This window comes from Spodoptera frugiperda, chromosome 25 (assembly GCF_023101765.2).
Source record: "Spodoptera frugiperda isolate SF20-4 chromosome 25, AGI-APGP_CSIRO_Sfru_2.0, whole genome shotgun sequence".
Classification (NCBI taxonomy): Eukaryota; Metazoa; Arthropoda; class Insecta; order Lepidoptera; family Noctuidae; genus Spodoptera; species Spodoptera frugiperda.
The window spans coordinates 12,436,157-12,452,921 of record NC_064236.1 but is presented as its reverse complement, the minus strand read 5'-3'; the positions used below and the strand labels follow the sequence as shown (position 1 = coordinate 12,452,921).

At 36.2% G+C, this 16,765-nt stretch overlaps 1 protein-coding gene across 4 annotated transcripts in view; it reads right to left on the bottom strand.

Annotated features, from left to right (window-relative positions):
* The window catches only part of LOC118263125 (uncharacterized), a 47,140-nt gene that overhangs the window by 6,789 nt on the left and 23,586 nt on the right, over window positions 1–16,765 (bottom strand). Inside the window, exons 1-3 of one of the 4 annotated variants that reach the window (XM_050704152.1) lie at window positions 5,117–6,676; window positions 1,278–2,188; window positions 397–469 (exon numbers count right to left, since the gene is read on the bottom strand). In XM_050704152.1, coding sequence (XP_050560109.1) covers window positions 397–445 — 49 coding nt within the window. In that variant the 5' untranslated portion in view covers window positions 446–469; window positions 1,278–2,188; window positions 5,117–6,676. Of the gene's footprint in view, window positions 1–396; window positions 470–1,277; window positions 2,189–5,116; window positions 6,760–16,765 lie in introns of those variants that run through there. The other 3 variants (XM_050704151.1, XM_050704153.1, XR_007707064.1) reach the window with 3 other exon arrangements.

Genomic DNA, 16,765 nt, shown 5'->3' with positions numbered 1-16,765 from the left:
ACATGAAACACAGAAAAAAAAACACAATTATTTCTGAGAATATACGGCACAACTATTGCATATTTTATCAATAAAATATTTTTACATTAACTCTAAGTATTGTAATTAAATCAAAAAACCTGAGGAACACATTGACATTATTATGGAATCTTCAATGAAGTATATTTCTCTTTGAAAAATGTATTATTTTGCTTATTACGAAAAAGTTAGCTAGCATGACTGCTTCGCAGAAGGAGACGGTGATTTATTCCCCCTCGCTCCGTACCATGGTTAGAACCAGAGCAGTGCGCGAAAGGTCACCGCCGCCGATCACGTGCCTAAGGTGCGACAGTCGTCAAAAAACTTAAAATTATCCAGAATTTTGACATTACTAGCGTAATATGAACATTCACTCACCATATACTTCTACTAATAGACGGTACACGTTCTCGTGGCGAAACTGCATCGCGATGTGTAGAGGTGTGTATCCCTGTAACGTAAGTTATACGTATTTTTACAACCCAGACCAATACAGCTACAAGGATCATTTAAATTTTAAAATAATAATGTAGGTAAATACATAAATAGCATTTAACCCAACGACGTTTAATAAATACGGACACAGATAATGTTATAATAAAAGGTCATCTTTTAATACACGTTATTATAAGATGTCTCAAACAGTGCACCTTTACAATAGTATCAGATATGAAATATTTGAACAAGAGATGGGGTGCGCGGGGCATACCAAGCGCGCTTAAACAGAGTTGTAAAGGCTCACATCTGCTCCCAGCTCTTCATTCGTTGCCTCCGTTTGCGAATCCAATACTTATATCCAATATTATCTGCGATGGATATTAAAATCAGTTTGATATTACTGAATATAATAGCAACGTCAGCTGTAGCGTAAACTAAACTAAAGAAACACTACGAATTTTACGCTTTATCCAAAACTTTGATTCGGTAATCTTTCCATAGTTAACTTATTTGGTAAATATTTGGTAAATAAGTTAGGTAAGTATTAGTTTCTTAGGTACTACAAAAATGTCCATAAAATCAAATAATAAAACAAATCGCAATGAAATGCCTACGAATTAAAGTTATAGGGTAAATAAGTATGGGTTCCTCTATTCTTAAGACATGTAAGTACTTACATAAAGTTGTCATAAAAAGACTATATGTAGTAGTTTTATGAGGAAAAGAGAAACATTAAAACCTTGAGTGGTGCACAGATAAATTTACCAGCGCTACCCTTGAATCCACAAGTAGTCTAGTAATAAAATTCTCAGCGGACTTACCCCATTCTACTTCCGTTGCCGACGATGCCGAACAGCACATGAAAAAGATTGTAATGACATTTTAACGATACAGTAAAGAAGGCTAAATAAGTAGCAGTGAGTAAATTTGATTGGACATTAAAGCTTCTAGGTAGCAGTAAAATTAGCAATTACTCTTACCGCGGATGTAAGTAAACACATAATTAAGTCGGTCATTTCAAACTTGATTGGAATCGAATATTTGTAGCTGACTAGTGCTGTATGTTTGGTTCAAGATATTTCTCATTTTTATTTATTCGTAGATTTAATAAATCGAATACTCCTCCCACTGTAATCATCAGCTTAGCCTAATACACAATAGCATTCAACTAGCTTCCTGAATGATATAATATGTATTTAGTCGTAACGCCGCTTCAGCTGTAAGCATTTGATAACCAAAAATATGAAAAACCAGGTATGATTTTTTTTTCCTAAACATCATTAGGGTAAATAAATAAAAAATATTTTACAGATCCACCCAAATATAAAGAGATCAGACAATTGAGCTGTTATATAATATGTTTGCAAGATTGAAAACCTTTTTTAAAGAACCACACCTTATTAGCTACATTCAAATACAACAGGCTATTTCTTCCGTCTTCATCGATTAATCGTTGTAAAAATCGGGAAATGAGGTTAGAAGATGAACCTATTTACTTATTATCCAAAACGAGGAAAATACTGACAGCCAATTTAAGCGGATTGTTAGATTATAACATTATTTTTAAAATCTTACTTCTATTACAAATGTCTGTGCATTTTTTACATGACTATCCATATATAGTTAAGTAATTATTACTCACCGATCGTTCGTTGACTATTTGCCGGGTCACACCACCCAGTAATTTCACTAAATTTTCATCACCACGTTTACAAGCCCAGTGCATTGCGGTCTGAAATGAGTTAAGTTTCTAAATATCTGTAATTGGTAATAACTAGTTTGCTCAATGGATAACTCTATAACCTAATCACACAATGATTTACAACCCGTTACCAGAATGACGAAGTAAAAAATCTGATCTAAAGACTAAGACAAAAACTCGATTCTATCACGAAAAGAGTTTAGTAGGTTGAGAAACAAATTACTTGATTGTCAGCATTTTATTTTTATATATGTAAAACACTTTGATGGACAATATAATGCCGAAATTATAGCTCTTTATAATCGGAACGCATTAGGATGATTTGCATTCAGATTAAAGATTATATTTTGGTGAAGGTAGGTGTTATTAGCATAGTTATAGGAATTAGCTTGCTATCATCGTTAGTCATTTTAATATTTAAAATGTTAACGTAAGTGCAGTATAATTTTACGGAACCGTATTTTAGATGGAGGTAGCTTTAACTGTAGGTTAGTTAGTAATTTAAGCATGTTTTACTCGTTATTTAGTTTATAGCTAACGTAACTTCATCATTAAGTGTCTAGTTACTATACATGATTTTCACGTTTATTTTATATTATTAATATGTTAGGTAATGTTTGATTAGCTCTTTAGCCAAGTCGTCGCAACTCAAGTCTATCTACTACCGAGCAAGAAATTTTGAGTAAATTATGGCATTGTAATACATTTATAAGATTGAGTAATATACAAGCATACTAATAAGACAGGGGACACTAAAATAAGACTAGTAAAAAAACATCCACTTTTAGGTCCTGAACACACTGGTGAAACCACGGCGGTTTTAACCACGTAGTTTTTGGAAACAAAACCGTATACGATACAATTATATTTTATGCAGTTCAAACCGCCGGACGGGGTTTCACCGTAGAACGGCCGGGGCTTTACTAAAAGTATACGAAACATATTTGTTTCTGCTATATCGCTAGTCGCTACGGAGCCCCGAAAAGAGGGTTAATTAATAATATTGTTCTTAGTTCTATCAGTGAAGTGAAGTGATCGAGTCCGACTGCGCAGCGTCTCGCGGGACCCTCTATTGTTGCTGTGTGGAGGAACTCTGTTTAGTAATTACTCCGACAACACAGTTTCAATGTTCTAACCACAATTGCTTCACTGAAATATAATGAGGTTTTTATAATTCTGTATTGTAGTATTTTAAGTATTTAAATACGGACTGAAAAATCACTCAAATTAGACGATCGAGAGTGTTTTATTATGTACCAGCTTCTGCTCGCGGCTTCGCCCGCAATTTTGTGGTATGTGTTATGGCCTATGGGTTATTCCAGACCCTAATCTATCTCGGTTCCAAATTTCATCTCGATCCCTTCAGACGTTTTGACGTGATTGTGTAACAAACTTACACACAAATTCACAAACTTTCGCATTTATATATTAGTAAGATTTAGCATATTTAGCCCCAAACATATTAAGCTATTACTATTAGATACGTACGTACTATTAGTACTAAATCGCTTTTATTTTAATACCATAGTTTAGTCCATATTATAGTAATATAGAAATGAAAAAATAGCAATAAATACAGATTCAATACTAATGCTTTTGACCCATGCTCTAGTCGCGAAGCCCATAAAACCTGTCACCTTAGGTGTGCCAAGGTTTTCAGTCAGCAGTTCGTTCTTGGGAATATATATTACTTTATCCGAGCTGAGGGTACGAGTTACGTACCAATCGGCGTATGTACAAGATGTAGGCGTGATCGTCGCTGATTCAGTGGGGTAGTTAGTGGCGGGCGGTCCTAGGTTCGACGTCGCCCGGAGAAATATTGGCCCCAGGGGAAGCGCTGTTAATTTGCAGCGCACATTGGGCACAGGCACGATTTCCAACGTATCTATCTACCTACGCAGTTAGAGTTGACTGCATCAATATTGCTGGGGGAAATTTTGTTCTACACAGATAATTCTTTTGTTCTGTGAGCTTTGCGTTGTGTTTGTGGCAAAATATAAACCGAATTTCTATCATAGATACTTGTTCGTTTGTAATATGTTTCGACACTACAGATGACGATAAAATAACCTAAGCACATCATTTTACATTAACTACAATAACTGATATATTTATTGCTTACTTATAGAAGTTTTAGAAAGGCTTATATATACCTAAAGAGTAGTCTCAATCGGTGTGCTTGTATGACCTCATGCAAGAGTTTGATGGAAGTTTGCTAAGTAAGTTGCGCTATCTGTCTGCAACTTCTGGCTACCTCCCGATTCAGCCCAAGTTTTAATATTATCAGCAACCACAGGTCATTAGTGACTACTGCTAACCAAATCATTAACCATCGAAGAATCATCGAAGATTAAAGCAGTAATCATCACGCTTGCTCGATGCAGATTGGCGATTTCAAACTAAAATTATAAATAAATGAACCCTGGTTTCCTCACGATGTTTTCCTTCACCGTTTGTGAGTAGTGTGTAAATAATCTTAGAAAGTACATATAAATTGGAAAAAGTCACATTTTTGCTTGCCGTTGGTAGATATCGAACCTCATACATAAAAGCTGGCGTCTTAAATCACCGGGCCACCACGACATTTCGACAGTTTAATATTTTAATGTGGGAGAGCCATGCTTCGGCACGAATGGGCCGGCTCGACCGGAGTAATACCACGGCCTCACAGAAAACCGACGTGAAACAACGCTTGCGTTGTGTTTCGTTGTGTGAGTGAGGTTACCGGAGGCCCAATTCCCCCGTTCCAAACTTCCCCATCCCCATTCCCGAACAACAACCCTTACATTCCTAACTACCAAAAAGCCAGCAACGCACTTGTAACGTCTTTGGTGTTTCAAGTGTCCATGGGCGGCGGCGATTGCTTACCATCAGGTAATACGTTCGATTTGAAACACGCCGGTAATTACCGGCGTGTTTCATAAAAAAAAAAAATATATAGAAGAATTATATACTCACATACTTCAGAAGCACGAGTTCAGATCATGGCCGTCGACAAGTATCCGAGAGTGACATGAAAAAAGAACAAATTTAATTAATTCTACGTAATGGTACATGAAATTATAGGGATCTTTTGAATATCCTTAAAATAAAAATCTCATTAAGGCGACGTTTCCGGGTCAGCGGACTACAGAATTTACAAATTTATTGTCGGCTAACCTAATAAATTTAAAACAGGATTACGTGGTTCGAGCACAAAAGCAAAGCTTTACAATTTGCCCGATATAAATCTCTCGTCTACGTCAAATGAGAGACGTATCATTTAAAACAAAATGACTTGAAAAGCTAGGTTTGGTCCTGAACATTTCACTATCTTTAAATCAGCACACTTGATATCGCCAGCGAAACATAAAACGGTATTTTTTTTTCGGCAAATTAGAAAGCTCTACATAGATTTAATATTTTTTCAAAACAATGACGATATTGCTTACACTGCGGTAGTGAGACCGATACCTATATCGGGCACAACAATGATAATTTCACTTATGAGTGATAAAAAATTGCTGGACCGAAACACCCGAGGGCTTCATTACTAAACGACAGGAAACCAGTTCTAGTACCAATAAAGTTATTCAACTTTCGTAGGTACATTTAGAAGTGTAAATTATTGTAGACCATTATTCTAGGCGCTTAAAAAGCAATGTTATGTTTTGTGACCAGAACACAAAAATCTACCTTCCAAAGTGTTAACTTGCTTTTGTTTACTCAGTGGTACACTTGTGTTAAATATTTATTTACTCCACAAATTATGTCAACTGATACAGGTATATAAAATACCTACTAGAGAAATCAAAATCCTCACCTGGGCTGATGTAACTATATAAACATATCCTTTTCTACACACAAAATAGTATAAATTAAAAATGAACATGTTCAGTACACTATTATACCAACAAGACAAGAAGAACATACTACTTGATTATTTAGTAGACCCAAATTACTCTAGTGACAATATGTGTATGTGTAATATTGTTTTGCCCAAGTGGCTATATCCACGAAAGGCGAGGACATGGCTCACGTCCCCGTGTGCCGACCAACATCCGCTACCACGTCATATTGATTGCGTTTGCATGTACATCAATTAGGATCCGCGGAACGATGCGTCTTCCACGCCACTAATTATCATCTTGTCACTGTGTAATTATGCATATAGGTTGACAGCGACGTTGATATACGTGTCGAAGTCAGGCTTACTATTAATCTCGTATCTAAGATGTCTATGTCAGTACAATGACTATTATTTTTGACCTATACATAATGAAATTACTAACTTATATTATAAAATAAGTATCTAACGTAATAATATACTTCTATAACTTGCAAAGCCTGTAAACCAGTCAGACAAACAATGTACTATTTCTATTTAATTTTTATGTTACTTATTTTTAAAATAAAAATTACTTACACCCTGTGTGATGATCCACCATCCATGTTGAGATAACCGGAAAAGCAAAAACAAATACAAAATTATTCTATGCAAAAAGAAAATTCTGAAGAGACTCTTTAATAACTGAGTGAGAATTTTCTATTATGAAACATCATTGTAACTTAGATTTCGTGTTTGAGAACTGTTAACGCCTGTTACTTACCGTAAAAGGATCCTGAAACAAAAGAAATTTATATTAATAAACGCTCTCTCCTACACTATGGACAATAGGTGTTTTCAGAACCAGATTGTGTGATGTGAAAATTTGTAGTATTTTTATTTTTAACTTGCTTAATCAAATATACCGACATGTCAAAGTTAGAACAAGTGTTTTGTATATTTTCTTTGATAATATACACAAGACCAACAATAAAGCATAGATATTATCCGTAATTACAAAATTTGTTTTGTAGACACATATGTTACTAACATTAACACGATAATCAAAATATATACATAGCTTTCATACATGCTCGTTACATAATTCAAAAATGTATTCACGGGTAATCGCGTCAAGATTACTTATGTCAGAAGGTATTAGCGCCGAACGAAAGAAATCACGGGTTGAATTTTGTAAAATTACTAAAATTGCATTAAGGCATATCGGAAGATAATGCAGTAGGTATGTGTAGATATTGAATAAAATACAAGGTATAAAATATGACGATGTTATAAAGGTTCACTTTCGTACGATATGTTCAGTTTATTACTTAATATTTGCTGTACTATGGGGTGAAGAAAGAAAAAAATATTCAAATAATATCGTTAACCCCTACTAAACCGTTGGGAGCCATACTTTCCACATCTCAGATTGGAGAAAATCGTGTTTTATTTTTATATGCTCAAACCTAATGCAAAAGTGTTATCTATGCAATCTTAACTTTTAGGAGAACCTTTTTTAATGTAAACACTTTTTAGAAAATTTTACATATCATAATAAAACCAAAGAAATCCACCGGTGGATGTGATTTTTAAACCAAAAACGACCAATTACATTTTAGGGTTATATGTAGTGTTGAAAATAAAATTTGGTAAGTAGATTTTAGTTTTAGCTACATTAACTTGGCTATAATATTACGGTTACTTGAAAAGTAAAGTACGCCTAGAATTCCTTTTTTCTACCTTCGTAGTCTATTAAAGTGGTGTGTCGCACCTTCGGAATTCTATAATATACTAGCAAACTCGGCGAACTCCGTTTCGCCACCAATGACTTTCCCTGTTTTCCTGCTTTTCTCTTGATTTTTCCTGAGTTTTCTTTGCTATAAACCTCACGGAGCCCGAGACCTATCCAACGAATGCAAAACCGTGGAAATCGGTTCGTCCGTTCTGGAGTTATAGCGTCAGGAAGGAAAACACGACTTATTTTTATATTATAGATAGGCAGGGTGTCCCTGCGTCGACCTCCAAATGGCGTCAAGTGATCGTCAAGGATGCAATAGTTATAACAAAAACTTAAAAAAATCTAATTAGTTATAATTAGGTGTATACTTTTTAAAGGTCTCTTGTCGCAAATTAATAAAACAGGTAAAGAATTACATTACATATAAAATTGTCTAAGATTAGCCTACCACGATGTGATTTTTACGATGTTAAATTCGCGGAAAGATCAAACAAAGCGACGACGACGACTTGGTGATGGTTTCATAGAAAACAATGATTAATTATTAATAATAATTTGGGATTCACTATGTATACTCTATCTTGAATCACATAAATTATTTCAATCGATTCTGGGTTCCATATATTCTTAGGCATATCCTTTACATTTGAATGACAACAGCACCGAACCATTCAAAGATTCATAAACTTGTGACAAAATTTCAAAAATTTAAACCCATGACTACTACAAATATTTTTCAGATGTGATGCCAAAACTGGGTATCAGGACCTATTCGATTATATGTATACGGAAAAAGGAGACAGTACCGAGAACGAAGGTCTGGACTACAATGTCTTGATGAAACTTAGCTACAACCTCACTCAACAAATACACTTGTAGCATTTGATAAAAAAAAAACTGGGAACTCAAAGAACTATACCATAAACGTATTTATGCTGTAGGAATGGTGAGATCCAGCCGAAAAGACCTTTCAGAAATGATGAAGATACAACTAAGAGAATCAAGACGACAAAAACATCAATTCTTAAACTAATTAAGGATATAAACTGGCTTACCACACACCCCAGCACACATAGCATTAGACATGGTGTATGACAAAAGAACTCACAAATATGGTTCAAGAGTCCATTGCCTAAAAGCAATTGCTTCTTACACAATGAGTATGGGCAGGGTTCGATTATTATGAAGATCCTCAATAGAGAATCTTGCTAAATTTTGGATGCTACTTTACATTATTATATTTGATGCATGCATCATACATCCTAACAAACTTTCGCATTTATAATATTAATAAGTAGTAGTAGTTAACAATAAGTAGTTAGGATATGACATTATTTCTGTTCAGAAGTTAAAAATGTAGACAAGAGCACATTTTTTAAACGGTTTTAGGGTTATGTTCGTAATCGTAAACTATATTTTACCATATTTAGGTACAATAAAGTACAAGCTGCGTCAAGTAAAACTAGTGTAATGAATTAGCAAGATAATTCTAACTTAAATATGTCAACAAAAGTCTAATTTTATTAAAAATATTTTCAATTCGCTCCCACGATACTGATCGGTATAAGAGAAAAAGTATTAAAGTTTCGGGATAGTACTCATAATGTACGCTTCGGACGCTCAGTGATCGCCGAATTACCAACTAAACTGTAAAAAACGTAGATAAAAGGTGGGGCTGTGCATATTCCCATGATCGGAAGACGGTCAGACGGCGTTTTAATACACCCATAATCGTCGATCGATGGTGGATCATATGAAATATGTAATACCGCTAATAGGTCTCGGTGGGCAGCTTCCTCAGCGGTCGCTCGGCCAATTTTGCCGTTGGTAATAACCTTAATATCCCATCAGTGCTATACCCCATGCGTGTACAAAGATGAGGCCAGGTAATGACTGTGCGACCGACGCGAGTACCCGCCCCTGCGACCGATAATTCACCTTTATTGAATAAATCTGTTTGATTACCGTTTTGCACGCCACGCTTTGTCATTTTATTGCGATTTTATTGAAATATTACAAATTCAATCAATGTGAAAACTGTGTGCTTTGTGTAGAAAGCCATATATTTTCCAAAATTAGTTAATAAAAAATGTGATCGTGTCTCGCCTTGTCTAAAATACTGGTACCTACCTATCAAAATTAACAATTAATTTCAAGTGTTAGTGTTACTATGACAGTAGCACAAAGCATTAAGTTTATAAAACCGAATATAGGTAGTTTTTAATTATTTACTTTCCAGGTAAAGGAGATGGCTAAATGACTGACCCAGGCATAATAACAAGAATACGAATTTCACGCTAACCCGTATCATTTAAATATTCACTTATGAATTATTTTGTGTTTAACTAATTCTTATAACTTGGTGAACAAAAATTAACAAAAATAAGTTTCATAATTGATTTTTTTCTGTTGTGGTTTGACATGACAACACGGAAGTAAGTACTGCAAGCTATTATTAGGACATTAGTTTCCCCGAAAATCAATTCGAAATAATTAAACGAACATCAATTTTTAATAACGGTAATATAATGACTTTTTTCTGAAACCAAATAATTGTAAATGTTTTGATCGACACAAAATATATATTTTGTATAAGATTGCACAATCTTACTATATATTTTGTGTCTGTCCTTGGTTACTTTGTGTTCATTATCTAGTATAAGCAGAACTGTTTACCTATCTACCTCATATATAAATAACTTTCGGCTTAGGTACCTCAAAACGCCTTGGAAAAGTTCAGAGCAATGTTATATTTTGAAGTTTTTGTAACGTTGTTTGACGTAGGAGCGCTACTTTATTTTCAGGATTGCGCAGATATGCCAAGTTTCTGGACCTTCTTAACTACAAAATATCAATCTTTAATTATGCGGCTTTATTTATTGCTAGGTACCATATTTATACAATATTTATATGTACGGTAGGGTGTCCCAAAAAAATAAAAGTCGGTATTTTTGAACGCATACCCTCTAATTATTTTCGAATAGTGTCTACATACACGTAAATAAAATTTCATTTACCTAGAAGCACAGTAACCCGTGCCGACTTGCCTTGATACATGTCAGTACTTGCAAATTTTGACGCGTCGGAGTTATCGTATCGTAGTGCTTGTTATTACTTGTTTGATTTATTAGGGAACATATTGTTTTCGTTTAGTCAAGATGTCAGGGGTATTACGCAGTTCTAAAAAGTGCATATTCTTCATAGGTGATGTAAAACATCAAATTATCGGTTCGAAATTACCCTCCAATGGCCGAGTTTTGGCAGTTTTGTTCTACAACATTCGCGAAGACAATATAATCAATGAAAGTGCAAACCTAACTATTCGTGAGTGCATTATTTATTGGGAAAAAGCCCGTATATCAACTAAAGCATTACCCAACTGTATTAAGAAGCTAGTAACCTTATACCAAGCTTGGAGAGATCTACAAAAAAATGCGAACAAAACCCAAGACTTATTTAAACGGCCTCCTCAAGTTTATTTCTAATTTGGACAATTTATTCGACATTGCATATCAGATTCGACGTTCAATAAAGATAGATGAAGATAGGATCTTCTTGCAGCGACAGAAAGAGTCTGGCAGGCCTGGTCACTTAGCTGGAGTGGACAAAAACCGGAGCCTTGGTAAACTCGCTAGGTAGGTCGCAACTCCGGATCAGGTATCAGCCCTACTGGGCCCATCTATGGTGGTCTGATGGCTCTTTGTACTGCACGGGTCTGGTTCTGATCGGGCGACGAGCTACCTTTTGCTCGCCGTCCGCAGACCCGCACTTACGGTGGCCAGAGATCGTTGCGCGATCCCTGACGCCCGGAGTGCCTCTCGTGACGGCTGGATCTTGAGAAGGTTCGTTTCCTTACGCGTCCCGCTTCTCCTTAGCTAGCATGACTGCTTCGCAGAAGGAGGAGATCGCATCCCAGTCTCCCTCGCTCCGCACCATGGATTGAACCAATGTCGGCCGCGAGAGGTCGCCGTCGCTGAGCACATCCCTGAGGATACGGCGGTGTTCAGCCCATACAGGGCATACGGCCACCTGTACACCAATATGTTCCAACGTGTCCTTCAGGCGGTCACTAATGAGGCACTTGGACTCAACATTGACGATTATTCCATATGTAACTCCTCCAAAAGCAAGGCCTTGTTCGAGCATTTTAAAATTGATGACAGTTTACATTAGTGTAGTAATGTCCTGTTGATGGTCAAGGAATGCTATTTTTCTACAAGTAAAGGCCAAAAGATTAATACTGCAAGCCGTTAATGATACAGTCATGAGGGAGCGGTGAAATTAATGCAAGATTTCCACGAAAAAAAAAATCATATTTGAAGAGGAAGAAAAACAGTTTTTACTACATTGCGTACAGGAACACAGGCTGAAATACTGACTGTAGAAGAATGCCATTGAAGAGGAAATTTTATGTATAATATTATTTTAATAATAAATAAGTGTTTAAACTTATAAAAAATAACAATTTATAACATTAAAGCTAACTTTAAGTGATTTACCTTACAATCTCCATACAAATTTTTTCTTGAAACTTTGACATCAAGTCGGCACGGGTTCCCGTTATCCGATACCAATGATATATATTATTTTTATTTTAGTTATTATGGTCAAATAGAAAAAATATAGAGGGTATGCGTACTTAAATTTTTTTTTCGCCCTACTTGGCTGGGACACCCTAATGTACGGGTTACGACGTCCATACTTTGGTTTAGCCATGTCCTTTGTATTAGTCAGTAAGAGTACTGACTAAAAACCACCCCGTTCCTTCTCCTGCTTTGAGCCGGAGCTCCAGTAACCTTTTACGTTGTCCGCAGCTCCGGATCGGGTATCAGCCCCAGTGGGCCATCTGTGATGGTCTGGCTCTTTGAGGCGCGCGCAGAACGCGATGAGCCGCACGTACGGGCCTGGTTCTGGTCGGGCGGCGAGCTACCCTTGCTCGCCGTCCGCAGACCTGCACTTACGGTGGCCGGAGATCGTCACGCGATCCCCGACGCCCGGAGTGTCTTCTGCGGCGGCTGGGGCGTGAGGAGGATCTTTCCCTCACGCGCTCCGCCTCCTCTTTAGCTAGAATGACTGCTTCGCTGAAGCAGGAGACGGCATGTCGCTCTCCCGCCCCTCGCTCCGCACCATGGCCTGAACCAGAGCCAGACGCGAGAGGTCACCGTCACCGATCACATCCCTAAGGACACGGCGGTGCTCAGCCCATGTAGGGCACACTGCTACTGTATGCTCCACCGTGTCCTCCGGGTGGTCGTCGCAATGCCGACACCCGGGCGTTTCCTCTCGCCGAATCCGAAACAGGTACCTACCGAAACTTCCGTGTCCAGTAAGCAGCTGCGTCCGGCGGTATAGAGCCCTCTAGCCACTCCTCAAAGAAGGGACTTACTGCTGCTATAACAGCGAACCCAGAGATGTGGACATCTGGAAATTGTCTCCTAGGAGTTTATCAGCTTAGGCGTAAGAGATGGCGGCGCAATACAGGTCTGGGAAGTGGGCCTGGTTGAGGTCGTGGTGACTAATAGGGTCGCAAACCCGGCTGTATGCCAGGTTGGGGTACTCCAGGTTTGGCGGCCTCCCATCTGTCAAGGAGGGACATTCGATACGATCGAGAACTTCAGATATTTCTAAGGGTCTGCAATGAGACTTGATGAAAATCCATGTATTGGACATCTTTAAGGGTGTGAGTACTTCCATAATGAATTTGATTTGAGAAAGGATGGCTCCTTCCGCTCCATTCTTGTGGATCTTCAACAGTCTTCAACTTAATACTATGTCCACCAACCCCCAATTCTGGAGCCAGAAACAATGTTATGCAAAGCAAATGCTAGCCCAGTTATTCCAGGCCAAACCGTAGCGAAGACTAAATCCGCTAGTAATATAAAAAATAACAAGGTAGAAGATATTTTAAAAAAATATTGGCGTTTTAATAACACTTCTTAATTTTTTACTATCTACATAATTTCAAATCATGTGTGTGATTTCCGCCAAAATCGATAATCATGTTTTAGTCCTCAATATCGGCAATGATACTTCCAATTACTTAATAAACAACATTAGTAATTAATTATATTACTTAACTTTAAACACTTAGCAATAGATAAGACGTCGAAAGTGATTTTCGAGAAATGTATGTCGACATCGTAAACTATGAGCCCAAATGCCTATAATATAAGCATGCTGAATAGGGATTTCTAAATTAAGAGGCTATTTATTATCATAAGCATTGCAGACGCAGTGACGCAAACATTCGTCGACAGTTATTAAGCGCTAGAACACTGCATCTGGATGGAGGGCGCGCGACGCCACAGTTGGCGACGATATTGTCATCTCTCTTGCTGGCGGCATCAGTTGCACTCACATGTCACAGTTAATGCATAAATCAAACCAGACTAATTCTACCTCATTATTTCTTTTATGAATACACAAGTTTCATTCCGCGTATGTCTTAATTAGTCGCAAAAAAAATAAAAAGATTTTGAGGCCTTTCTTTGTAATTAATTATGGTCTGGAACACATAGGTCACGTTTTATCCCGCGAGAGCGCTGACATAAACAAGTATTTGCATAGGTACATTATACAATTTAGTGTAATAATTTACAATTTTACTTCTATATTGCTGGGCCAGCATAGATACCTATTTTGTAGTTTGTGGGCAGACTTATAATACCTAGTCAAATGTAAAAAATAAATATGAATTATTATTTGTTAGCGATTCTAATAATAATGTTTGCCTGATAGGTACCTACATGTATAGGTAAATTACAACGTAATTAATGTTTATTTAAAACATTTTGTCTCACAGTCTGATATTTTTTAACAATTCCGATTGGGAGGTGTACGTGTATCACATCAATATGCTGCTAATGTCCGGTCTCTGTCAGAACTGTTAACATTGGACCAATAATGACTTTAAACTAACTAATTAGGCTATCGGAACGATGCAAAATCTATTTTTTTTTCTATTGTCAACGCACCTAATTCTTATAATAACAAAGTGTATCAACAATTAAACGTGTATCATACAATCACAGTGTATTATTTTTAACGTGTGGATATCGAGTGAACATTGTGAATTTAATTGTGAAGCTGTTAACGGGTGCAGCCCGAGGATGTGTCGTTAATAGAGCGTTGTGTCTCTTCATTTTGTTTGAACGTTCACTGACTCCGTTATTTCGGAGCGACTAATAAATTGCGTGATGACAGGTGTCAGCTGCTCCACCGCCTCTGCACTCTTGCGTCGATGTCTCATTCCTCACGTTCTACTCCTAAATTCTCTTATTTTATCAACGCTTCGTTCAATTTTCGTTCTCCCGCCTGCCTATTTGTTTGTTTGTACTATCGCGTTAATTCCAAGACACAAAAGATGTTTTATAATGATTATCATTCTCATAAATATCAATGCGTAACTTATTTATTAATTGTCTAAATTACAAATTGGGACTATTGAGCTATAAAAATTTTCATCGAAAAAATCTATTCGTAATATAGTTTATATCAACAAAACCGCCATAAATTATTTAAATTTTGAATTAACTTAATTTATAGTTTTCAATGTTTTATGCGATTTTTATTGTAATAGGTATACTTCATCACTTCTGAAGTATTTGACGCATTAAAAAATATATTAGGTTTAGATTCCAAATTATGGTAGTAGGAAAACAACGCAACGCAACAACGTATTTTATTTTGTTTGACGTACGTTTTTTATTTAGCTTGAATTACAGATAACTGTATAAGCAGTCATATTATTTTGCATTTGAAAAATTCTTGTCATATGGGTACTAAATTGTCTCATAAAAGCAAAACAAAACAGTGTTTCGTCTGAAAGACGATAAAAAATAATTAAAAAGGATACCGTAAAACATGGCAACTTTACCATATTTTAGAACAAAACACGAAATATATTTTTAACCATAAGACGCATAGAAACCAAAACTATATATTTAGAATTGTAGTCTATCTGGCTCACTTTACCGTAATCGTCATTAAATACAAACACTTATTTTAGCCGTAGTAAAGAAAAAACAACATGGGTAAAGATACCAAATTTTTGGCAACTTTACCTACGCGCCGTATTCATCGTGTATTGCATATTGAAGAGTTGTTGAGGTACAGAGGGCTTCATCTAGGACTACTTCGTATTAAAATGCAAACAGTATGAGGAAATCTATAAAGATAACGGCTACACAGACATTAGGGAAAGTTGCCACGGGTTTCATCGTAATTTACATACAAATAATTTGTTACGCTCGGGGTTGTCAAAAAAGGAGGAACTTTTTTATGACATGTATATTTAAAAAAAAATTAATAAACCTTAAACCTAAAGTAAAAAAAACGCACAAATTTCTAACATAAAAATTATTCCCTTTTAAACTAAATTAAGTTCTAAAATTTTAAGTATTTATGTTTAAAATTGTAAAAAAGGCTACAAAATAATGTTTAATCCTTGACTTTTTCATTTTATGACTTTACTATCTCCATAGCTAATTATAACATCACTTCCGTATAATTTTTATAGGGTCTAGCTCCGAGTTTTCTGCGGTTTTGTTTCATGGGAGCCATTTTGGCTGTAAAACAAAAGGTATTATTAAATACATTATATCTTATCATCCAGGATATTCACTATTATGCTGTGAAATTTAGGTATTCGAAAATGGTTACATACACACAAACAAGAAAAAAACATTTATTGCCAACCCTAACTGTAGGTAAAGTTGCCACAAAGCAGGCCGTGGCAACTTTACCTAACCTGTGTCAACATTACCGAAGCGATTATTTATCAATAAATTAAAGAAAAAGCAATTGCTGACATTACAACAGTAATCCCAACTATAATATACATACAAGATCAAAATTTCACTCACCTGTGACAAATAGTTAAGGCTCTGTAAGCACAATTTAGGAACTACTAACTTTTAACTCATTTTCACGCATACATTGTGACGGCCATTACTGGCATAATAGCAGTCTTACGTCTACGCAAAACATAGTAAATATTTCCTTTTAATGTCTAAAAAATACTTCTATTACAAAACAGAATTCTAGTGGGTAGATTTTTAGA